Genomic DNA, 27296 nt, shown 5'->3' on the forward strand with positions numbered 1-27296 from the left:
CTGGAAAAGATTAACAATAGCACATTCTATAAAAAATAATAATAATAAATTTAATAATTTAACACAAAAAATATTAAAAATAATAAAATATGTACTTTACATTAAAAATAATGACTAGTAAAATAAAAAGAAGAATAAATCAAGAATAAAAGTATTATTAATGAAGATGTTAGCAATAAAGCAATAGATAAAAGCTGCAGATTTGAGAGTACTTATCAATTATATAAATTGAATTTGGTCCCCAAATTAAATGAAAACATATACAATATAATATTATACTAACAAAAACAGTTATAATACTAGTTAGCAAAGTAAAAATGTCTAATATTTTTCTGTAAGGAACTAATACTTTTTGAACACAAATAAATTTAATTTTGAGTAAAGTTTATCACATTAAGTTTTTTTTTTTGTCAAAAAAAGTCATTCTGTTTAAGGAAATAAAACGTGTTTATATAACACAAATTTTATGTACACCGAAATATTTACACAGGGCAATAAACTCCGGAATTTAAAATAAAAGCACCATCATGTGAGTAAAACACACACACACAAACTAGCAACATACGTATAAAATACAAAGTATATATATATAAATTTGTTTGTTCGAGACAAAAGTTATCACCGAATGAATAGTAAAAAAATAAAAAATTATAAGAACAATGTACTAACGGAAACAAACCAACAAAATATAGAAACGTCCATTTAACGTTGACGGGCACACGAGTGCGTATTGAGTAGACAGACCGGCAGGATAGTATAGCATTGCGGCAGTCCGTCGCTATACTACCTGTTGCTGGTTACGCTTGGTTTGGGCGCTACCAGTGGATTTTTTTTCAGTCCACCGCCGCCGTTTAGATATCTCTTATGCACGTCAGCTACGGCTTTGGATGGGGGTCGACTGTCCGAAAGTTTCTTCTTCAGGCCCACCGTGGCCGTGGTCACGGTAGGCTTGGTAGGTACGACCGGTTTCGAGAAGGAAACGTTGACCGCGGCCGGCTGCTTGGCATCCAACACATCCGGCGAACAGTTCATCGAACGGTTTTCATCGCAGTTCTGCACCAAGTCCGGCCTACCATACGGGATCGTTCGTAACTTGACTTCCGCCGATTGCTTGTACGCCACCGCAGTGGGGGTAGGCTTGACGTTCTCGTACGTCTGCTGCGGCCAGTCCACGGTCGCTGGTTTGCTCGTATAAATGGACTCGTGGTTGCGTTCCTGTATGGCCGACACGATCTCACCCAGCAAGGAGCTTTCCAGTGACTTGGGCACTTTGTACGCGCACTCGTCTTCCGCCACTCGTAACACTGCGGCCGGACTCTCGTCTATCACCGAGTATATGTTTTCGTGTCGCGTAGCCGCCGTATTATTGTCGTCGTCGTCCGCGGCCATCGGCCGCCGAGTCGGTGATCTATCCATCGCTTCGGAGGACTGCTGTCGCGGTACTTGGTAACCACCTTGGTGAATCGACGTGGATTGCGGCGGCGGTGGAGGTTGCGGCGGAGGTGAAGTGGGTCTCGAACAAGTGGACGTGGACGCGGCGGGTGTAATCACAACCACGCTGGTCGGCCGCTTGGATCTCATTGACCCGAAGTTTGGGACTGACGGTCGGTGTTTGGTGTTATTCGCCGTGCGCAAGCTTTGAGCTCTCAGCACCACCGCTTTGTGCTGGTCCGCCTCCAACGGTAACGGTTCGGACGGTACGTTTATTTCGTTCTGCAAGATCGGTTGCGATATCTCAAGGTTTTTGAGCACGTCTTTATCGAACTTGGCATTGGCTCGCGCAGTTGCTGGTTTCTTTTCTTCGAGCTTCTGGTTTTTCATGAACGATGTGATTCTACGCAAAGTGGGATATCCTCCTACTCCACCACTCACGCATCCAGTATTCTTACTATCGACCGGTATCGTACTAGCTGGCCTGGCAGTAGTCGGCACAGGAGGTGCTGGTTTCAATGGCACAGACATCAACTCGTGTACGGCCAACGAAGTGGTCGCGTCCAACACAGGTTGTCCAATCTCTAACCTTTCACTCCTTGTTACATTCTCATTGGACATAGTAATAGCCACAGGAGGCGCACTAGGAGCCGGTCTTATTGGTGTCCGTGAGGCAACAGGTTGTTCTTTAGCTGCCAATGGTTTAATGCTAAACCCTTTGTGGTTGCCTAAAAGTTCCTTGTGAAGTACCATAGGTTTATGATTATCTATCAGCAGTGTACTTGAAGGTGATACAGTTCCGTTAAATTTGTTACCAATTTCTGCATCATTACTGTTAAAAGAAAATGATAAAATTGTAAACACTGATAAGTGAAAAGCCAATAGTGTGTCAATTTGCCTAAGAAAATTTAACATCCCAGTTCAAGAAGTTTATATTTATATACAATTGACCCAATAATGTATAATGTTAATTCAAAGCGCATTATAAATAATGATAAATAGGTTAAAATTAAAAAGATCATTATGACATAGTTATAGGATAAAAGGAACATTAATCAAAAACACATTAACACCCAAAACATATATTGTATTAGTATTTATAAATCCATGTCAGGTGTACTCTAAATAGGATTTGAAATGTTAGTTTATTATTTACAAGAAATTAATTTAAGAGAAAAAAAATTACCATGAAAGTATAAAAGACCACAAAATAATCAAATTTTTATTTTATGCTTCAGACGTAAAAATATACAAAACTATATTTTTATTAAAATGTATTTATTTATTTATTGAAGCAGTATTATTAAAAATATATCTACTTAATATTGGTATAGTCAAATAAATCATAGTAAAATTTTGTATATTATAAAAAATTAGTTTTGAACAAATTATTTTGAATCCCTCCATACACCATCTTGTAAATAACTTTTTACTTGAGGATTAGTTGTGGACTTAAGAGTAGTTATAACAATATCACTTTTTTTTAGTTTAGATATTTTGGCATCATTGCACTTTGATTGTGGCACAGAAAATGCTTTATTGACATAAGCATTTTCTAAAATTGTATCATAAATTGGCTCTGGCATAGTGTTATGATAAAAATTATTAGTTTCAGATGGTTCTGAATAAAAACTATTATCGTTCTGTGAGACTAGAGTTGAAACAGAGTATATACTAGGTAGCGGTCTAGTTATAGTAGTAATGTAAGCATTGCTATTACCATTACCATCATCAATGACCAAATTGTGCAAATTTTTTTTATATACATACGATAACATTTTACGGTTAGATTTAGTCCAGTTCGTTGTTGAATGATGATTTTTTGAACAATATGCGAATAACAAAACCGCCAACAGTAGTGGAATGGATCCAATTGTTAAAACGTACATTCCAGTTATGAATCCTTTATCTGAAATTGTGTAAAATATTTAAACATTCATAATATCAATACATTTTTATATTAATATTTTAATTACTGTAAGGACTGGATGCTGGTCCAGAATCAATACTTCCACCAGGACCAGGATTGTCACAGTTTGGTGGCGAATACCCAATATTACAATGACAATTACCCATACTGTTACATATACCATGACCATGACAATCATATGGACAAGTTTTATTTTGAGCTCTTAAATCACTTATTGATATACATTTTTGATTTATACACATCTAAAAAGTAAAATATTGAAAAATTATAAATAATTTAAAAAAATTGTATTAACTATAGAAACACAAACCTTATTTTCACCACATTTTGCACCATCTGGAGTTAAACCAGGATCAACTTCATTTAGACCCAAGTCAACAATCACTGTTCTACAAGCAGCCAATGATCCATTGTTATTGATAAATTTTTGGGATAATGTGGAAACATTCTCCATACCAAATTCTAAACGTTCATTTTTGTGGTCACAATGCAACATTCCACATTGAAAATTTCTATTTAAAATAAATATAAAGAAGATAATGAAATTAAAATTAAAATTATCAATTATTAAATACAAAAAAAATAACTTACTCTCCATTACATTTGGTATAGGTTTTGTTCAAACGATTGTAGCCACAATTACCCGTAATTGTTCCTTGATTATTAAAACTGTAACATTGTTGTAATGATGATTCACCAGTAGGACCCCACAATAAACGACATTGATCTTCATGTGTTCGACAAGATCCTTCATAGCAAAACGCCTTTAAAACAAATATGCATAATAAATTATATTTTTAACTTTAGATTGGCTCTAGGTTTTATTAACATACTTTTTTTTTTTCACAAGTGGATCCATCAATTTTAAACACATTAACAGGACAATACTCTGATTCTCCTGTACAATATTCAGGTAAATCACATTCATGAAGAGCTGATCTACATTCTAAACCAGCAGGCATAAGATTGCAAGTCTAAAAAAATGTAATATAATTTTAATATGATATAAAAAAATGGAAACATTTATAAAAAATAATACTTTTAAATCACAACATTGTCCTGTAGCACAAGTAGCATTTTCAAATAATTTACATGTTTCTGAATTGCAGCATGGATTGTTACACAGTTCTTTTATACCACAATCACACTGTTCTCCTTCTTCTACAAAATTATTACCACAAACAGGACTTCCAAATAATCTAAAAATATAATTAAATCAATTAAATCAAATCAGTATGTAAATTTAAATTAAAGATACGATCAAAGTATTTAAATCTATATTAAGTATATTTTACCTCTTTGGTTTATTCCTCAAACAGTAATCCATTCCATGTTCAAATGCTAATGCTAAATATTCCATACTACAAGAACTCCAATGTTTTGGACTTAACTGTCTATAGTAAAATTTGAAATAATAAACATTTATGAGTTGAACAAGTATTTTTTTTTTTATATCGAGTCAAATACTCGACAATTTGAATTGCTAATTACTCAAAAAAAAATTTGTGTTTACCAATTTGTATAAAATTTGGTTATCATGACAATAAAATATCAAAGTAATAACAATCTATTTTTATTAATTTAAAGCATCAATTTTCCTGGATTTCTTATCGGAAATATTTGGCTCCCAGTTGTTTATAGTTTTAAAATTTACTTTTCAATAAAGTAGCGAAATAAACTCGAGTACTCAAATTAAAATCAAATACTTGATTCAAATCAAGTACTCGTATTTACGAGTACAAACAATTTTTTTGTCGATTCGACTTCGAGTATACTTGACTCAATAGAATTTCAAATTTGAGTACTTGTCTAACTTTAATATTTAGCAATAATCTCACCCTGAAGAAGGTGCCATAATACATCGGTCATCAGGACATTCACAATCATTTGTATCGTGTTCCATTCCCAAATTGTGGCCTATTTCATGAGCTATAGTTGTAGCAACCACACCTTTCACGAAACTATGGTCACTGTTTACACCACCACTGAATTCATAAGTACATATAGGTCCTTTTAATGCTTTACCGACAATACCTCCATCAAATCGTAATTTTCTGAAAAAAAAAAAAAAAACATAAAGTCAAACAACAAAAAATCATTAATACACAATTTTTTCAATGTGTGAAACTTACGTAAGCAATTGAGCATTATCATTTGGATGGTCCTTAACAAGGTATTCTCGACGATAATGTAGAAAATTGGTCAATGTAGTATCACCATTTGCTACTATTGAAATTGAATCACGTTCGGTCCACACAACAACTCCAACAAGGGTAACGAATATGTTCAATGATATGAACAGCTTTTTTAAAAAGAATTATAATGACATAATTGTATGTAATTGTAAAATGTAAGCATGCTGTATTATAAAAATAAAAATAAAACTAACAGAATTTATTATATTTGCAATATCTTTAGTATGCTGATAAACTTTTGGTAATTCACTATTAAATGACTTATAATCTTCGTTATCAACAACAAGAACTAATTCAATAAATCTAGATTTTTCATTTTGATTATATGGTCCTTGTAGAGATCTTTTGGTTCTTCTTTCCTATAAAAAGAATACATAATAATCAAAAACTTATGATGTTACACAGGAGCAGACTGGCCAGAGAGGCAAAGGGGTGATCGCCTCCTGGGCCCCCGATAGTATCATATTAATTACCAGTATACAAAATATAATATTAAAATATAATGGTAAAACACCAATCATTTACTATTAGAATATCCGAATTTGGTTGAATTGAACACAATTAACTAAAAATATTTATTAGTGAAAATGTAATAATAATAGGTCCAGTTGACCCCTCCCCCGTTTGCCACTGATGTTACATTATTATTACCAAAGATTTATACTTACGTGTTTGATTTTATTAGGCATGTGTTCGGATGGTGTATTAGGAAATCCTAGAAGTAAAATAAAATAAAAAGTACTAAAAGTAAAATAAACATATTCTATTAAGATCAAAAAATAATATGACATCACTTACCGCAGGTATGATTAGTATTAAGATCATCATGCCTATATAATATGTGACACTTATTACCTAAGTCACATTCAACATTTTCAATATAATGGTATGAACTTCCGTCGAAAAACATTCCTCTATATAAATAATAACAATAAAAATATAAATAATATTCGATTCTTTAATGAATTATTAGTATTCAAACCTTATTCCATCACAGGTAGATATTGCTGCCCAAGAATTAGGAATATTTTTTACTTTACCATTATAATAACAAAATTCGAGTTCCTAAAAAAAATAATACTAATATTAATTGAAAACGAAAATAATTAAAATGAATGTATTAACTATGAAATAAAATACTTGCATCAGAGTTTGGTTTATTTATAACATAAGCTCCGTTTTTCTGGTGTTTTTCAAAATAACCAACAGGGATAAGCTCTCTGGAATTGATAAAAAAATAAAACAAATAATTCACTACAAATACTTTGAACTTACTTATTAAGACTGAGATCAATAATATATTCCTTTCCTTTATCGAAAAATTTTACTGTAATTCCATGTATGTGTTCCGAGCCATTCTATAAAAAAAATATGAACCATAATCAGTAAACATACGCCTTTTACAGATTACAATTTTTAATAATAAAAATGTATGGAATACAAAATATCACAAAATATAAAGATGTATTTAGATGGCTACCACGATTCGGGGTAACAATAAAAGCTAATGAACAGATGATGTGTTCTAAATATCTCTGGATGTTTGTTTCGAAATTCTGAAAATAGGAACATCCAAATACTATGTTATTATATATTTTTAATTTGACTGTGGCTAGTGGTATTTTTAACACAGATCGATCACTATTTATTTTTATTTTTGTACCAACTCTATTTAATAAGTAGAATGACATTAAACAGTCTTATAATCCCGATCAGTGTCGGCCTGGTTCTAAAGGGCCCAGGCAGGATTAACCTAATCTAACCCCTATAATACTACAACATTTATTTATTACTCATATATTGAAATTAAATATATCTTAAATATGTAAAATGGTCATTAAAATGTAATACATATAGACTCTATATTTTTTATTTTAAATAAAAAAAAATAAAGTTAAAATTCTCGTAATCTAAATTTACCGTTAAGTATTCAACTTTTATAAAAAAAAAAAAAAAACTATGCATGTATAAAATAAATACATTTAATAATGTATATTATTTCATATGAAAAGTCTTGTCGTTTCTTTTGGCGATTTTTCTATGTCATCTATTAGTTTTATTTTATCAACATTTAAAGTAATATCTTTTTCTATAGCCATAAGCATTAGTGTTTCTAAATGTTGCTGATCGAGTGACGATCTTAATTTTGTTTTTATTACTTTAAGTTTAGAAAATACTCTTTCACAAGTGACTTGAGTTGATGGCAATAGCATTATATATTTAAAAATCTGATTCAAATTGTTGTACATACCATAATGACAAGATAATTAAGTAATAATTTTAAAAGCACATGCTATACATTTCCAACAGGTATTACAATTTATCGAATTAAGTTCATCTTCTGAATTAGATGTTACTACTTTATCTATAATATAACCTTCACCATCATTATGGTTCATTATGCCATGTTTTTTTGGAATAATATTAAAATAATAAGGGGCAAATTGTTTTTATTTAAGTAATACAGTATCTCTATTAACATCAGATCACTTTGTTATATATCAAGAATATCCATAGCATATTCTTCAAACTTTTCAATGTATTCGTATATTTTTGGATCTAACCATTTACATCCTTTAATATATTTTCATTTGGAATTAATCGTTCTTCAATACTATTTAATATCAAAATCATTCATCCATAATAATTATAGGTAATTTATATTTATCGAACTAAAGCACAATTATAAAACCTGACTAAGATAATAAGTATGATTTACTTATTCTAACTATAGATTTAAAAATTAAAAGTTAAAATACTTAACGACCACGTGCTCCTCGTAATTATTATATCCAAACGTTTTGTTGCATTTAAATATACATATAAAAAAAAAAGAAAGATGAGGGCCCAAGTAGCGATTGCTGTCTAGCTGCCTTGGCCAGGCCGACACTGATCCCGATAAGGAAATGACAAGTATTTTAATTTTCTTCTATGCCGTAATATTACAACACATTTCATACTCAATAGATAACACAATTAAATAATATCTTCTATACTAGTATATTAACTATTACGAATACTATTATGTATATACTGATTATGACGAACATGTTGATAATGTATATTAAATAGTTTATTAACTAGAAAAACACTGAAAATATTGAATTTCAAGGGAAAAATGTACTCATACAAAACTAAATAAATTTATATATAAAAACTAATGTTTTCGGACATAGTTTTTATTAATAATTGAGATTCGTTGATTTTAATCTGATATTTTTAATTACTTTTAATAAAAAATGTATTAAATTTGTTAAAAAAAAAATATTTAAATTATAATTATTATTTTGCGACAAGAGAAAATGTATGATTAATATAATATTATTCACTCAATTTTAAGTCGTACAGAAATGCCTTACTCGTTTATATTTGTTTAATACAGTTTATATAGAGTAGAATTAGGAACACAGATAGTTAATACGTTATTGGAACAATGTCTAGGGGCGGATCGGCCGTATATAAAAACAACACATCGGTTATTTAAAAGTTGTAAGTATTTACTAGTTAAGATAAATTTAAAATTAAGTTGGCAATAATTATTTTAAATTATATAGTATTTCAATATTTGTGTATCATTTAGCGTTATTCAGAGAACACCACGAGGAGACAATACTGTTTGTTTTCCAAAAAAATTGCTTTTGAGTTCACAAAAATGGTAAAATTTAAAATTAGTCCACAATATTTATAAAAACATATTATTAAAAAATTTCCAACTTAATTTTAAATTTATCTAAAGTAGTCTGGACGAAACGAGAATCTTATAATATCAAAATTTGGGCGAAACGGGCTACGCCCAAAATATGGCGTTAAATAAGTTAATACCTAGTTAGACATTTAAAGAAGCTTCGAGAATATTTGAAGACACCTTATCTTTTAACTTTCTCTTATCTATACCTGTGGTCTTATGAATCGTTTTGATTTTTGTATTACTTCAAAATGAGGATAACTTAAATCATAGATACACCATATTATTTATCAAATGGCGTGAATATGGTTTTGATAAATAATATTGTTTCCGATAAAAAAAAAACAAATTACCATAATTGTAATTAAAAAAAATAATTAAGTAAAATTTTATATTTATTAAAAATGTGCGATTAAAATTGCACAAAGAAATGCTGCGTACAATTAAAATTCAAGTTGTAGATATCCGGTCCGACTAAAGCATTAATAATAATTTTTATCATAATTTAAAATATATTATTAATAAACAATACACGATTTTATTACAAATTATTATTATAAATGGCATACATTTGCACACTTAGTTTTGCTCAGTCGTAAAATTTTTCTGAATCGTCTACGATTTATTGTTCCTCTAGTATTTAACTATACCGTAATCGAAAAAAAAAAAAATGAAATATAATATCGTATGCATAGAAAGAAAATGTGTAACACTTTCACAAAACTGTTTTCCGTTCAAACACTGCATACTAAGTGGAATTAGTTCCTCATATCCAATGTGAATATAATAACTTCAGAAACGTCTTTGAGACTTGAAGTACATTTATCGGATTAAACAATGTCAAAATTAGCACATAAGTATACACAAAGATATGTTTTTTATTTTTATTTTATTACATGACACATTTACTGATTTAAATTATTACTAAACACTGATCCTACTTTGAAATTCATTAAACCGTTTTAAATTTAGTGAACGTTTTCACAAACATTTGACAGAAAAAATTATTTAATAAATTGAAAGTGAAAAAATAAAACAAAACATACAAAAACTAATACAAAAAACATAAATATGTTTTGGGAATTATTACCGTATATATATATATATATACTTAATTATTAATATTAAATGTTTCGAGTTTAATACATAAAATAGCTTATTAATTAAAAGACAAATTCTTTATTATTTTAAAAACATAAGAAACCTTTAACGTATTCTTATATCAAATATAAAAGTTAGAAAGTGAAGAATAGTGAAAAAGTATGGATAAATTAATAATGTTTGGACGGGTTGTACAAATTGATGGATTAAATAGTCGGCAGTTAATATTCTAGTATTAATAATATGCATTTTTAAAAAATTTAATAATTATTAATAACAATAAAATTACATCAGTTCGTCGTCACACCGATCAGACGTATTTATCTTATCGTAATTATCAATATACTCGTATAATAACGACGACCGTTAAACGGAATTACCACAAATGTAAGCAATACATATGCTCCGTAACATATTAACATACTATGTTTATATTTTTTTTTATTGTTATAAACATAATATAAATATACTCATTCATGATAAATAATAAAAATTCAAAATATTTATCTTCAGTTAATGGCTCAATAAGCTTTTTTATTAAATATTTATTATTTTTATTAAATTTGATAGTTACATCAATAATAAAATAATAATAATTCAAATAAAAAGTAATAAAATTACTTCCAAACAAAAACTGAATTCTCTAATTTAAAATATTGACATCAAAGATAAAATGCATTGTAATTAATAAATTATTTTTTAGCAAGTACAATTTTATTTTAAAACATTATTTTTACTATACTTCTCATTTAATTCATAGATAATATGAACAATACAAATACTATATGAATATGTACAGTATACACATAGTTATATTTCAGTGAACAAATATTAGTAAAAATATATGTTCTTTTTATAAAAATTCCTGCGGTCTCATTTTTATTTACTAATAAATAAACTTCTTAAAATTTAAATAAATTATAATGTAAGTAAAAAAAAATAAATTACAGCAAAACTTTGATAAATAAATAATAGATGATAGATAAAAAATGAATGAAATTAAAATTATAACTGAATAAAACAGCTGTTAATTTAAATTTTATGCTTTTATGTGCAAAAAATAGGTACAATAAAGTAATATACACAGTCTTTTGAAATGCTGAGAAAACTATTTTATGTTATTACGAGAACGAGATACACAATTAATTTTTTGTGAAATTTAAATGACTAACAAGGTTAACATTTTGACATAGGGAGAGTGAAGTTCTCATCGCCCAGTACCATTCATTTGGATACTGCAATTGACATAACCCTGGCCTTAAGTGACTGGAGTTATCCGATTCTCCAGGTTGGGGGTTTCTGCGATGAGCCAACCCTCCATCCAGTGGAAAAAATCTCTTGGTTAAGAAACCACCAAAAAACAAGTTTCAGATATGGAATGATATAATGGATAAACTGAAACTAGGAAACGGAATTAAATTGGGATCATGGAACGTTAGAACTTTAAGTGCATTATAGTATATTGTAGATACAGTTAATGCATATAAAATACAAATATTAGCCTAACAAGAAGTTATATGGCCTAATAAAAGAAATCTAATAAAAGAAAATACGATCTTATTTTACAGTGGAAAAATAATGAAATACGGGAAAATAGTGAGGGCATCATGTTACATACACACGTGAAGGTCTTTTAAACAGTAAATTACAGCATATGCTATACACTGTTAAAGGGAAAATATTTCGATATTTCCGTTATATCTTGTTATGGACTAACGGAATAAAAATATGATAAAAAAAAAAAAAGAAAATTCGTAGACCAAACAACAGTAAACAGTGTAAACTGGGGATGCTCTATCTAGAGAAGTTTAGATCTATTCAACATGTTAAATAAAGGAAATAGACCATACATAGAGCGCAAGCGAATATCAACAATATATATACCTCTACAATACAAATAATCAGTATTGATATAACTTTATCAAATACAGTATAGAACAGTTTTTTTTTCATTCTTTTTCATAACCTAAAGGTAATTAAATATTATATTTAAAAGTTTATAAGTATGGAAATTATATTGTTAAATATATTTTCGACAATTATTTTACGATGGGAAAAAAAATAGAACTGATTGAATCGTCTCCTATACTTTGAGATAATAGTGAAGTTTTTGGTGAAGAATGTCTATCAAGAGCTCGCGTTTTTGAATGACATAACTTATATGAATAAATAATAATATATTTATATTTAAATGGGTTTTATAGTGGAAGCGAGGACGTTAAGGCGATGATCATCCTGGGCGTCATAGCCCGTCTTCGACAAACGAAAACATTAAAAGAAATCAACAAAATTATTCGGTAAGATCGTCGATGTTTTTTTTTCAGAGTTGTAGCAAAGATAGTAAATATGAATAGAGAAAGTGTTAGTAAAATTTTAGAAGAAAAATTAAACATGAAAAAAATGTGTGCCAAAATAGTTTTTGAAAATTTGACGTTGGATCAAAAATTAAATCACACAGAAATTTGTTCAGATATTCTGAAAATTATCAAAGATGAACCATTTTTATAAATAATATCATTACGTGTGATAAAACATAGAATTTTACATATGATCTTGAAAATAAAAAGTAATCCATGCATTGGAAGACACCAACTTCCCCAATAATGAGGCATTTAAAATTCAAAGCAATACTCGTGGTTTTCTTTGAATTAGGTGAATAATTTTGGTTGGATGGGTTCCTAGTAGACAAACAGTTAATAAATATCATTATAAAGAGGTTATAAAACGTGTTAGAAAGAAGCGACCAGACCTGTGGATGAATGGGTGGGGTGATTCATAAAAACAATCCTCCAACTCACAGTGCATTTTTAATTGAACGTTTTTAACTGAAAAAAAAAATGTTTATACTTCAACAACCCTTCTGCTCACTAGACCATGCTTCTTGTGATTTTTTCCTATTCCCAAAAATTAATAATTTATTAAACTGAATGCATTTTTAAATAATTGATGATATAAAAAGGAAAACGGCAGAACTTCTAAAAGGGTTGACTGAAAGCGATTGGCAGCACTATTTTCAAGAATGGTTGCATGTTGCTGCTAGAAACGTATGCAATAAAGTGTAATTTTTGAAGGCGATAATCGTTAAATTGTAATATTTTAAATATAAAGCACTTTTATAAAAAAAAAAAAGTCTCGTTATTTTATTGTAATACTTTGTACATGATGACATGATATTATACTGTATTATAATACATACAAGGATGGGCAAATTAACAAATATTTTTTAACTCGTTAAATTTAGTTAATATAGGAAAATGTAAGTTAAAAGTTAATTAGAAATAAAAGTAATTTAATCTAGTTAAAAGGTAGTTAAGTAACTTTTTTTCTTATAAAATTAAAAATGATACATTTTGTTAAAACTTAAAAAATAACATAATTTAATATAGGTTTTACTTTTTAAAACAAATTTATGTTATTTAATTAATTGCTGTAGATACTTCCATATCTAAATAAATTACGAAATCCAACCAAATAATTGAATTATTTTAATGTAGTTTTTTACCTATATGTTTTCATCGAAAGTTATAAAACTTTTTTTCATTTTACTTTGGTAATACTTACTAAATTATAATAATAAAATTCAGATTATAAATACGTAATAATATTAGAAGTATTCGTTACTCGTAATACTTTCAGTACTCAGTAAGAAATCAGTGCCGGCTCAAGGGGTGTGCAGATAGTGCAATCGCACAGGGTTTCGCGCTTCTATTTTGCAGTATATTCGGATACGGGACCTGGCATTTATAATTTGCACAGTTAACCTCGCAAATCATAGCACCACGGTAAATAATACGAAATAAATATTAAGAAATATAACTTTTGACGACACAATAGACTCGCTTGAATTATTTACATTTCTTAAAAAAAATATTATTTTAAATCTATGGGTTATAAAGAAAAAAATAACTAAACGGGACTAAAAATAAATTAACTCGTTAATACACAGCTTCGAATGTATAGTATATAACATTTTGGGAGCAGAGTGTACGGTAAATAAACAGCTCTCGCTAATTCCCCGGGTTTAAAAACGAAAAAAAAAAATGTGATATTTGATTAACTCGTATACAATTTCAACTAGAATTTTCATATTATCATTTTATAGGCTATAATTGACAAATGTAACACTAGTGATAATATGACGTACTAATAAAATAGTACTATACATTATACATACAATATACGTACATAATATGCAATATACAACGAATATCCTTCTAAACGCATACGCGGGCACGCAAAAACACTATCACCGTTAATTCAACATTTTACTGTTACAACTGAGTTATCAGCTAAATTAAGTGTGATTGACCTTCTTTTGATTATCAAAATAGGAAGAACCCAGTTTAATAATGTTATATTGATAAACATTGAAATATTCTAATTATTTAAAAATATATCAAGTAATATATTTATCATCAGTCAAATATTATATGTTAAAATGTTGGGTGAAATACATTATAAACTATAATCGTATCTTAAATATTTACATATTTATATACAGCAAAGGGCGGTGTGTATTTCTGTGAAGAGGGAAGCTAAGCACTCCCTGACATTTCAGAAAAAAATTTAAGTCTGCTTTTAACCTGTAAAATATAAATTGTAGAAGCTGATATTATCATTGTTTTATGAATTATTATTTTCAAATTGTTCATGTTATGTAGTGTACCTATTAGTTTTCTATAATTAAGTAGGTATTTAATTTCATTTTATTTCATAGATTTTATAAAAATAAGTTATGATTATACGATAAAAATTAAAATTGTTTACTAAAATTCTAATGTGTGTTTTTAATTGATTGAATTGTGAAATTTTTTTTTTGAGGAAATTTCCCAGCCCCATAAAAAAATCAAAAAATTAAATATGCACCTGGTAATAGGTATCTATTGCTAAAAAATTGTTAATGATAAAATGTGCTTACCGGATTCGTTTTGGTTGATTCGATCTCTCTCTTATGTTTTGCATGAACAATTTTTGGTACAATAAACGAATAAGTATTAAATTGCTTATCAATTTGATCAGTTATTCCACCTGTGAAATAAAAATATAAGTACAATTAATAATGTATACAAAATTTGTCAATATTTTATTTAAGATCAAATAATTCAGCTACCCTTAAACTCTTTTTAAACAAAAAAGTACATTTTTAAGATACTTTATACTGCATCTACATTATAAATATTGAATATAGTTGATACCTTCACTTCACTAGAAACACTACTCATTATACATGATTTATTTTTGAAATAAACGAGAGTTCTGTAAAATGCAATTTTATAAAATGTATGCATAAATGCATAAGAAATAAATTATATCTCAAGTAGCTTTTTTATTACAATTACAATACTAATACTCGTTTAGAAGAAATTCTAAAAAAATAATTATATATAAAACCATGTATTTTTATTGTTCATAACTTTAAAAGGAAAATTATGATTTATAAGTAATAATAATTTGATATCTGAAAGTTTTTTTTATATTTACAGAAAACTTCATGCTTCCTAAAAAATGCATGTTTGTTAATATGAATTCGGTTGGTTTATAAATAAATATTCCAAACTATTAGAACTATATAAACTTGGAACATTTTATATCTAACAGTGATTTCCGGAATCAAATTATATAAATAATAATTTATTTTATAAATAAAAATTAAATTTGTCTAAAATATTCGTAAGTCATATTTAATTATACGCACAGACCATATAGACATAGGAACAATACAATATTCTAACCACAAATGAATAGAAGCCGGAAATATAAACATTGCTAGTGGAATTCAAATTTAATTCATAATAAAACAGCACGTTTTTGTTAAGAATACAAGTATATTCTTAAAATCTGTTTAAAATATTTTATTTTTTTTATTCTTATTAATTATAAGTTATGTATCCTTATTGATGAATCAATATTTATTCTATTGATTAATATATGGTAAAAGTTCATTTAATTTATATGTCTGAATATATATCTAGTATTTTTTCTATTTTTTTAATGCTCTGGGGCTTTACTATTTAGATGGCTTTATGGATAAGTTAGGCCTTTAAAAATAAGTTTAATATTCATACACATTTTATATACTATGTTGTACTCGATATCGTCCCAAGTATACGAGTATACATGGTAAAAAAAAATAGTATTAAATAATATAAAGATATTAATATTTAAATTTATATCATATAAAATCGAAATTGTAAATAAATATTATACAAAAGTTTTTAATACGAATAATTACAATATAAATAGGTATATTAACGCTAGTTACTCCAGTATTAAATTTCACTAATCATGGGATTAATCTTAAAATCTGCATAGATATTAGATATCATTAAGTGCATTTTATATTATAATCACTATAATGTATTAATATTATACTTGTTAGAAGTTATAATTTATACAAGTCAATAAAACGATTTATGTTGTACGTAAATTCTACATCATATCATAAAAGTGATAGTAATTTATACCAAGACAATTCGAATGTAATGTAATCAACACTTCCTGCTCCTGTGCAGGACGAAACGATAAATTTACCAATTTAATAAATATAGAAGTGATTATAAATGAGTATAAAGTATAATCAAAAATAAAAAGCCCATACATTATTTGAAACAAATAATCTTAATGAAATTAGAATTAATCTTAAATCAGTTAAAAAAAAAAGTATATTAAAGAAGTAAAAATAAAATATAAATAAGTATTATCAACTTTTTTTCTACCCTAACCAGTGACGTACATACGGTGGAGGGGGTCCCGGATTCAAACCCACTCCAGGGCCAAAAAAAAAAGAAAATCGTTTTATTATTGATGACGCCTAATATATTCGTAATTTCATTATTACGCTTTGAACTTAAAATATACAACTGTACAATTATTATGATAATTAAATAATTATATTGATAGGTATTTGAAAAGTTATATTCCAATAGCTATTAATTTTCTGTAATGTAAAAGTAAACTGTAAATTGGTAAAAAAGTTGTATAAAATAATATCTATATATAGTAGTTATTTATCTTATTTATCTGTGCAACGAAAAAAAAAATAACGATTATTTTTGTTAACCCCCCCCCCCCCAGAACAAGATTGGACGTATGCCACTGACCCTAACTGTTTTTAAATACAAATGGATAATTATAATTCACATTTGGTATTTTTTTATACAATTTTAAAATCATTCTTTAGCAATAAAAAAATAATATGATGGATATTTAAAACTGTAACATCATCAATTTCAATACACCTAATAAAATAGAAAAACTTGACTACACAATGTATTACATTTAATTTGTATTGTGATATAACTTTTGTTTTGTAAAATTAACGTATGGATAATTATTTTTAATCAGAAGTTGGAAAATGATAAAGTAAATGTGGTTTTAACTTGTTTCTAATATTTTACTCTTTAGACCATATTTAATATACTTGTATAATATTTTGGTTATACTCACGAAAAAAAAAAAATAGCATCACGTTAATAGTTCTATCAGAATCAACAACGAATTACGTTTATTTGAATTCATACTGCTCTTAATATAAATGATGATTGTAACAATAATGAATAATAATTGTTTTATTTGTGTCAGTTGAACAATAAATATTGAAAAGTAATTAAAGTTACAGATTTTGATTTGCATCACAAAAAAAAAAAAATGTTTACTCCGGATTTAGTAAATTACAATTATTTTAATGTTTTGGCTAAAAACTATTTATATAGCAGACATTAAATTATGTATTGTTTATATTTATAAAGATGTTACACATAATATTGACCTATGAACGTGTTTAAACATAACAATATGTATAATATACATTGTATATATTTAAAAATACAAACAAACTTTGTTTAAACATTTTTTTTTTTCGTCACCCAAAATGGATTTAATGTAATTTTTATTTTGGCATTAGTAGAAATTTTATTAAAAGACTAGTTATTTCTAGTTTCGAGTGGAGTATTCAGGATACTCATCTAAGAAAAGTTAACACGAGATTAATTTCGATTTTGTACTACGGGTAATTACGGGCCCTTGAGTACATGAGTACCATGTTTACTATTCAGCATATTTTATTTATAGTAATCCCAAGTAACAGATATTAATTTGGCTCATACGTATTTTACAAGATGCAATGTCTGTACACTTTGGTTTGATCTTTATTATGTTGTGGATGTTTATGAAACGTTCTGAAATATGATTGATGAATAAAACAAAATATAATTCAGTGAATAAATATAGGTAGGTAATATAGCTTTATCGACTTTTTAAATTCAAATTGTACATTCAATTATAAATAAAACTTGTTCCATGTAAGCCAAATAGGTTGGCTTCGTATATAAACAATATTCTGAGTGTGTCAATGAAATAATAGTAATGTAAAAATTAACAATAAAGCAGGAAGTTGAATCACGTAATTGCTGGGTACCATAAACGAAGTGATTAAAATGACACATTTTGAAAAAATATGAGTCATAACTCATAATGTAATATATATGGGTTTTATTCTTTGAAAAATATAAGTTTCATAATACTTTTCTATAATTTGGTGCATACGGTAGTTAATGTATATATGTATATAATTGTGTACATATATAGACGCGTTCTCAGGATTTTTTTAATGCCAAGATATACCCTTTTCTTGTATAAAATCAACATACAATAAATTGCAATGTATTATAATTTTAACTATAATGTTAAATTTACAAAATTATATAGATTTTATTGGAAAAATATCCAACGTCAAATTAACATTTAACAGATATTAGTAATACATTTTTTATTAAAAACAATTGATAACTAAAAAAAAAAAAAAAATAGAAAATATGTTATCAATTGTATCATTGTATGAGACTATTATATTATTCATATCAAAGTATGAACTCAGGTGATAATAAAACAAAAATAGCGATAACAATTGTAATCTGTACAGCAATCGCGTAGAAAATGATAAAGATTCAAAGAAAATATTTATTTATTTATTTATTTATTGTATTTTTAATAAATATCAGTTGAATCATGGGCGCAATTCGGCGGGTTTAGCCCTGCAGTTTTATTTAACCTCCTGCATTTTTATTTATTTATTCACAGGAGACGTCAGTTTAGAGGAAATAAAATAAGTTCATATTTTAAAATATATTCTAATTTAAATAATTTTTATCTTCGCTTTACACTTAAATTTATTATAATACATTTGAGAAATTTTTTTCAGTTTGAGAAGGATAAAAATTGATTACGCCACGTGTATGCATCAAGATAGGTTTTCTAATTATCCTGTTATTTATATAGAAAAAGATATTTCTTGTTATTTTTAAAATATTAAGACATACTGTATAAATTTGCTACGTCTAATTATCGTTAAAGTTATTTTGTTAAATAAATCAAAACTCGAAGTAAGTTTTTTTTTTCTAAATACAAATAAATAATTAATTTCTATTGATAAGTGTTGAGTTTTTTAATGTACTTCATATAATTAGTATTTGGTTTTTGTTGATGAATATAAAATTAATTTATCATGTGTTATATTATAACTTTACAAATTACATAGGGGTGCGGGTGGAGGGTTGGAACCCTTACGAGTCTGTTCAACTTGTATTACTTAAAAGCTCCGCCCTTGAGAATTGTCCAAATTTCGATTAGAAGTCGAACATAAAAATAAAATCCATAATAAAAAAAAAAAAAAAAAACATGGAATGAATTTACTCTCTATACCTCCTTCGTGTGAAGGCCCATGCTTATATAGTAAATTAAAATGTATTTTTATGTTACATGAATTAAACACAGTAAATAATATTTACTAATAATATTTTTATACAGTGTTTAAGTAAGTGTCTACAATTTTGATAAAAAAAGATAAATATTATCTGTGATAAATATAATAACTACCTATGAGGGATTAGGTACAACTTAATCATTTTAGATTATATTGTTCTATTTTTAAAACAATTTTGTGTTTATAGACAAATCGATATTATTATAGAGCACATCAAAGTATTATTCTCCCTACAATATTATTATAGCAGTTATATATAGATTAAATAATGTACGATAATGTACAGTATAATTACTCAATTAATACATTTTTAAATATGGGTAAAAGAAAATTTTTGTAAAGACATTATACCTTATCTTAAATTAATTAATTTATATAATACTATAAGATAAAATAATTTACTATTAATTATTCGTACAGTTATCAGTAATAAAAAACTAGAATTAAAAACTAAACGGAAAAATACCCATCTGTTCAAATAAAAAATTAAATTGTGAGAAACACCACGATAAAAAAAGTTGTAGACATTTTTTCTATTTCTATAAGTATGAAAAAACTACTTATTATTGTTCACACCAGTTTAATCTAGATTTTAATTAAACGGCATATTATTTAATTTTTAAACAAAACACATGCACTTACTAAATTCACAGGAAATCGGCACTATTAAAAACTAAAAAAATATAGTGAGAATAACTATATCTTATAATGAAATAATAAATAAGAATAATTACGCAATAATAAGTCTATCAATAATAATAAGTCCAGGTCTCAAGTTTGGCGTACCAAAATATAATTTAAAAATAGTAACTTATAAGTTACGAAAATAAAGGTGATGGTTATTTTATTGATATGATACCAATGATAAACATATTATACGGGTGAATCATATTATGTTGTTTTTGTGTCGTCATCATATTACAATGCAACCCTATATAATATATACAACACATATATTATATTTTATATTATAAATATACCTATATTTATTTATACCGTTGAAACTCGATAGTACCCTTCTAAATAATATGAACATTATCTTTTAAAACAGATTAGAGATTAAAAATGTTATACTCAAAGGAACTTAGAAAGAAAGAAAGGGGAAAGAATTGATAACTATTTTTCAAAAAACGATAAATTAATCAAATATAATGATTGATATTTCGTTAGAAATTATTTCCATAAAACAATTTTGTGTAAACATAACAAATAAATTATTATTATTATAATTTAAAACAAATTAATATTAAATAAGTGAAAATATAGGCACAGTTAAAAATGTCTACTTGATTGCATTGTAATAATTCATTTTTGATTTTGTATATATGATCGTAAAAAAAATGTTATCTTTAAAAAGGATAAGCAAATATTATGATTGTTATTGTTAAAATTGTTTATTAATTTATACTTACGTTTTATTTTCAAAATTATATATGTAATGTCCGTCACTTTCAAAAATAAATAATAAATACAGATAAACCATTTATATTATGCTAAATCTTGCTATAATAATTTTAGGGGATACCAGAAATGAATTAATGAATTAATTTCAATAAATATTGGGATATTACGTATAAATAATTTGTAACTCTAAGGGGAAATTGACAGCAGATAAATTTATAACTACATCAACATTCGTAATTTTTTCACAATATATTATAAAATAAAACTAGATTATTATTGATTATTTCAGAATAATATAGCTACAAAGGTTTATCTACCTTTAAGAGTTACGTATTATCCTGAATCAAAAATATTATTCTTAATTAACAATTTTTGGTATTCACGTTTAAATCATGGAAATCATTAAATAATTTAACATTTTAACAAGATGGATTAGACTGAAGACTGTTTTATGTATTTGGTGGTTTATCAACTATTATTTCTTTCAAATGTAAAATAATAATAAGTGCCTACTATTATTAAATATATCGATTTTTTGAGAAGTAAAACAGGACACGTTTCTATAAATACATTCACTTTAAAGGTAGACTTTAAATTATAAAACAAACCCAATTTTGCAAAATAATACCTACAAGTATAAATAGTATATAAAACGAGTTACCAAAGTAAATATTGATCGACGTAGGAGATATTGCAAACAAAAAATAATAAATATATCATATAATAAGCATCTGTTAGACTTAATACACATGTCATGCAAATAAAAACAGTTTATTACAATGCAGATGGTGAAAAATATTATACAAATGATACATGGGAAATACCTAATCTACTTTAATAATAGTCAGCCAAAGTATATTAACATAGGTTTCAGTAAATGACCAACCGTTATTTTTTCATTTGTTAATATTTTGAACATAACACACACCTGCTCATTGCAAATACAGAAGACTAGTATTTTTTTTTTTAGAAGTTTTATTGATGTAAGATGATTTTTATACTCTTGGTAGTTATATATCGCATTAAAATTAAAATAATATTACAAATAATAAATAACTTATTTGAAATATTATAATGTTAAATAAATACCGAGGTAGATACAAATTTTGAACAGTAGTATTTTTTTTTCACCAACCTAAAAAGTATATTATTTGAAAATGTAATATTAAAATATAATAAAATGTAATTAAAGTATTTTATTTGTGATCAAATACATAATATTATCAATACAGGTAGATAGTAACCTTGTGAATAGGAAGTTTTAAATGGTTATATGTTAAAGTATTGTTAAGTATTATTTACATTTTTATTATTTACATTACAGAAATGGTTTGGTTCATAGCGAAAAAACAAACACAATATTTTTTATAATGCCTACATTTTGAGAAATAATTAATGTAAACTGTATTAAATTAAATGAATCCTGTTGAAGCAAAGAGAATAAATTGAAATACCTAAAGATTCAATTCAGTGGATAGTTGGTACTCCTAGATTGTTTAATAAATAGTTTTTTGATTTAGACCTGAATATAGGTAGATATATTTACAATACTTTATTAATAAGAAATAAAACATAAAGAACTGGCAGATGTAAGTTTAAGATGGTTTTATTTTGAACAAGACTTAATTGCCAACTATAGAATGAATTGTTATTACATTTAACAGACTTCTAATGGTGAACACTTATTCGACAGGATAATTAGACAGTGAGTTGAGTGCAATAAAATATAAAATTAAAAAAAAAAAAGTTGGTAAATAGTAGATACATTAGTATTTGTTTAGTTAGTCATGACTAGAAACAAGATATCAGAAATATTTTATGATATGGTTTAGTTTCTTTTTGAATAAAAAAAAATACCAAAAAAGGTACTTACAGCAAATATTTTGAACATGGAATAGCGTTAAGAATACAAGAACCACCGTTCTGACAAGAGGCAGTGTCCAGTAATCCTTTGAATGGAGCATATCGTAGATGACCATTCATCAAGCTTGGTGTGTTGTTTCAACTTCAACAGTCACACAGGTGCGCTAGGAATCGACACGGTGATACAGATTTAAAAACAAACAATTACTTCAATGACGAAAAGCGAATGAGGTGAAAAATTAAATCACTCAACTCGCACCGAAGCGGAGTAACGCGGCAGACAACAATAACCTTGATCGAACCAGAACGATATAAAAATGTGAACAAATACGAATGTTATGTTATAAATCGTAACGAACGATCATAGAAATTCGTAGACCTCTCACACGCTGGACTGGGCACACGACTGAAAGACAAACTATCCAGTTGGATCGTGATAATTAACTAAAATACAATCGAGAAAAAAAAAAGAAATAAATAGGAAAAAAAAAGAAAAAACCTATAGAGATTTTTACCCGTTACCACTTCCTCCCATCCGAAAGTGCCGAGACTATTATATGGAACGAGAAGGCCCAGTTATTATCTTTGTCCCCACCACCGACCCATCGACGGTTGTCGCGTTATCACGGTATATCAACAGAGCGATTACAACGCAGTGCAGCCATGTCCACCGTCTTGGTAATATTTTTTATTTCCTCGCTACTTCTCATGATCACAACGTTCCGTGATAAGACTTCTCTACTCAAATCCTCTTCTAGTCAACGGCCTAGGCCCAGTGCCGTATTTAGACATTTTGTGCCCCGGCGCAAAAAAAAATTGGCGCCCCTCTAAGAGGCCTACTCACGGAAAATATAGGAGATAAATCCTCATGAACCTTTTAGATATTCTATAATCAATGCTATTATTGTGTAGTAGGCAGAGGCGTCATTTCAACTTTTGAAAAGGTGAGGCAACTGATTAAATTTGCCAACTTCATAATATTTAAAAAATTATGGTTGCCTATATATTTAAATATTTAATATTTATGGACGATACACTATCAATAAAATATTTTTTCGGAACAAAACATATAAAGATTAGTAATGAATAATTATGTCATGATGGTAAACAAATAACATGAAACGTTTCAATTTACCCAATTAAATAATAACATTAAAGATAGTAAAACTATAATTTATTTACTTATCCTATAGGCTATAAGTTACCTATCAATAGGCTTAATGGAATAATATAAATCTAATTAAATAAATACTTATAATTTTATTATTTGTATATTTAATACTTTACAGAACTTATTTATAAAAACATAAAATTATATCTCAAATATAATGTACCGTAGTTTAGGGTGAATAGGAATGATTTTAACGGTTTTTTATAGATTATAAGCTCAATTCTTATGGTATCGATATCACGAAAACTTTTATAAAGATCACATATATAGAAATATATAATAACGTAATAACGATTTTCATAAACCGGAGAGTTTTCCAACTTTTAACAAATCGTGAACGTGTACTTAACCCTTAAATGTTCACTAGGTGAAAAAAGCAACTGAAAATTTTAAAGTAAGGTTTTTCTGGCTTATTTAAGGTCACTGAACTTAAAAAACATCGTCCTCAAAAAATTTGAATACTCAAATTTGAAATATGAGATGTATCTTATAGGACACAAAATCTCGAAACCATTGTTTAACACATGTATCCCTGAAGATACATAATCCATATTTCTTGTTACTTAGTTTTATAAATTATACGATGATTTATAATATATTGATAATCTAAAAACCAATTTAGTGTATTTTTTTTTAAAACTTTTTATTATAATTATAAATTTATAACATTGATACATTATACTTATATGTAATAACAGAAAGCAAATTAACTTTTTTTAGTCTTTACTTGCAAAACATAAGTAACAAAAATTAAATACATAAAAAATATTATTAAATGTGTTTACAAATTGTAAAAAAAAAAATTGAATAACATAGTACTTATATATAGGTAATAACAGAAAACAAATTAACTTTTGTTCAGTCTTTAATTGCAAACTAAAATTATCTTTTGTAATAAAAAATAAGTAACATAAATAAACTAATTAACAAAAAATTAACATTTGCTATTTGACTATATCTTGTATATGGTGACCAATAATCTGAATAAGCTGGCATTTTCACAATACCCATAATTAAAAGAGAATATTATCTGATTTCTGAGTACAAAATAGGAAATAAAAATTTGATCATCGGACAAAGAATTGCTGAATTTTTAAAATTTTTTAGAGTGGGGCATTTGCCATAGTCTGCCCCTCCCAAAAAACGCCCCTGGTATTAGGCACGCCACCGCACGCTGCACGCGATAATATAATACGTCATATTATTATAAATAACGTATGTTTATTGACATTATCACAACAAATTTGGGAACTCTTCCTACTTCTTCTCCTTAATGGAGACAGTCGTCTTATTTTTACGAAATATCTGAGATTTCTCCTTGGAGATGGTGATCGATAGGCAGTGGCGTGCCGAATATAGGTCTAAATGAAGCTCAGGCATCAAGTTAAAAAGGGGTGAGTGGTTGTTGGATAATAATATGTAAATCACATCTATATTTATTCTATGATTATGGCATATAACTTGACGCTTGTAACTGTTATTGGTACTTTTTGGTCTATCAATGAGTGGGTGGGTGGGTGGTAATCTAGACTTTGCAATTGGCATCAAAAAAATTTTTATCTCGGTACGCCACTGACGATAGAGATATCGCGACTTTAGAGGAGAGTAACTCCTCGGAGAAAGATTTTTTTTCCCTTAAAGGTGATAATCTTCTGGATGTTCTTGATGGTGTACAAACATTAAAATATAGAAATGTATCATACTCTAAACATAGATTTTTAAAATGAAATTACATATAGCAACCTAAATCTAAATAAAGCTGAATTTATGCAATGTTTTTATTATCAGTGCAGATAAAATAATTGTACAATTATAAAGAACAAACTAATAGATATTACAGAATTATTATTAAGATTCCATTCGCCAAATGGAATTGTTATTATGAAAATGGATTACATACTTGATTACTATTATATGTTATGAATAGAACCTAAAACTTCTTTTAAGAAAATGAAAAATTTGAAATACCAAGAAACTAAAATGCAATATTGAAATGATCTTGCATAACAAAATATGATAAAGGATGAATGTTATAATTTGTTATAAACAAAGTTGCCAAGTAACAAAGTAACTCTAATAAGTTGCCAAAAGCTATGAAAGAAAAACAGAAATATAGTACTTCCCTATTGTACTTTCAACAAGTTTTATATACAATAAATATTTTAATACTTCTAATATAGACATTTATATGACAAAATAATTACATTCCTTATTTAAATATAATCAATACCTAATCGTATCCGATTTATTTTTTCTTGTAAAACCGCCATCCGAGAGAGACCTATTGTTTTTATGTAATTTTATGTGCCCGAATCGCCGAAATTTGTGATTTTTATTTTTTACGTACGATCGTCGAAAGAGTGTGTGCACAAATTCCTATTTTGTGTTACTTTTTTTGATATTATTGATACGAATTGCAAGAATTGAATTTTTTTATTGTTATTATACTATTTTTAGTGCGTGCACTAATAGCAGTTTATAATTATTATTATATACGTGCGCAAATCACCGTTGTTTATGATAATATTATTAAAATTGTTATATGCACGAATTGCATCAATTATTATTATTGTGTGTGCGCTAATCGCCACTATTTTTTTATATTATTATTGTGTTTGCGTTAAATTACAGTTTTTAGGTAGTACAGCTGGTCAGTCTACGCGCCACCAAATTGTGAGTTTTATATATTTATTCATATTATTGTGCCAAAAAGGCCACGTATTTATATTTATTTTGTTATTTAGTTTGTTGTTGGG

The 27296-nt window shown here is 27.1% G+C and overlaps 1 protein-coding gene across 1 annotated transcript; it reads right to left on the minus strand.

Moving 5' to 3' along the window:
* Nucleotides 1–234: 234 nt before the first annotated feature.
* On the minus strand, nucleotides 235–23903 carry LOC112686334 (disintegrin and metalloproteinase domain-containing protein 9). Its single transcript, XM_025558559.1, has 19 exons — nucleotides 23885–23903; nucleotides 23380–23813; nucleotides 15261–15370; nucleotides 6832–6914; nucleotides 6701–6776; nucleotides 6539–6621; nucleotides 6355–6470; nucleotides 6225–6271; nucleotides 5751–5915; nucleotides 5494–5663; nucleotides 5200–5415; nucleotides 4657–4755; nucleotides 4401–4560; nucleotides 4195–4335; nucleotides 3953–4125; nucleotides 3672–3873; nucleotides 3408–3603; nucleotides 3202–3340; nucleotides 235–2263 (listed from the first exon to the last, which is right to left on the minus strand). The coding sequence occupies exons 2-19, from the start codon at nucleotides 23483–23485 to the stop codon at nucleotides 784–786; spliced, it is 3762 nt and encodes a 1253-aa protein (XP_025414344.1). The 5' UTR covers nucleotides 23486–23813; nucleotides 23885–23903; the 3' UTR covers nucleotides 235–783.
* Nucleotides 23904–27296: the final 3393 nt, after the last annotated feature.

Source organism: Sipha flava, unplaced genomic scaffold, assembly GCF_003268045.1.
Source record: "Sipha flava isolate LNK unplaced genomic scaffold, YSA_version1 108_pilon_pilon, whole genome shotgun sequence".
NCBI classification, from domain to species: domain Eukaryota; kingdom Metazoa; phylum Arthropoda; class Insecta; order Hemiptera; family Aphididae; genus Sipha; species Sipha flava.

Coding starts and splice junctions, on each gene's coding strand:
- LOC112686334 (XM_025558559.1), bottom strand. CDS start 23,485: ATGGTCATCTACGATATGCTCCATTCAAAGGATTACTGGACACTGCCT. Junction 6,272..6,354: donor TAATACTAATCATACCTGCG/GTAAGTGATGTC, acceptor TTTTACTTCTAG/GATTTCCTAATACACCATCC. Junction 5,416..5,493: donor GATAATGCTCAATTGCTTAC/GTAAGTTTCACA, acceptor TTTTTTTTTCAG/AAAATTACGATTTGATGGAG.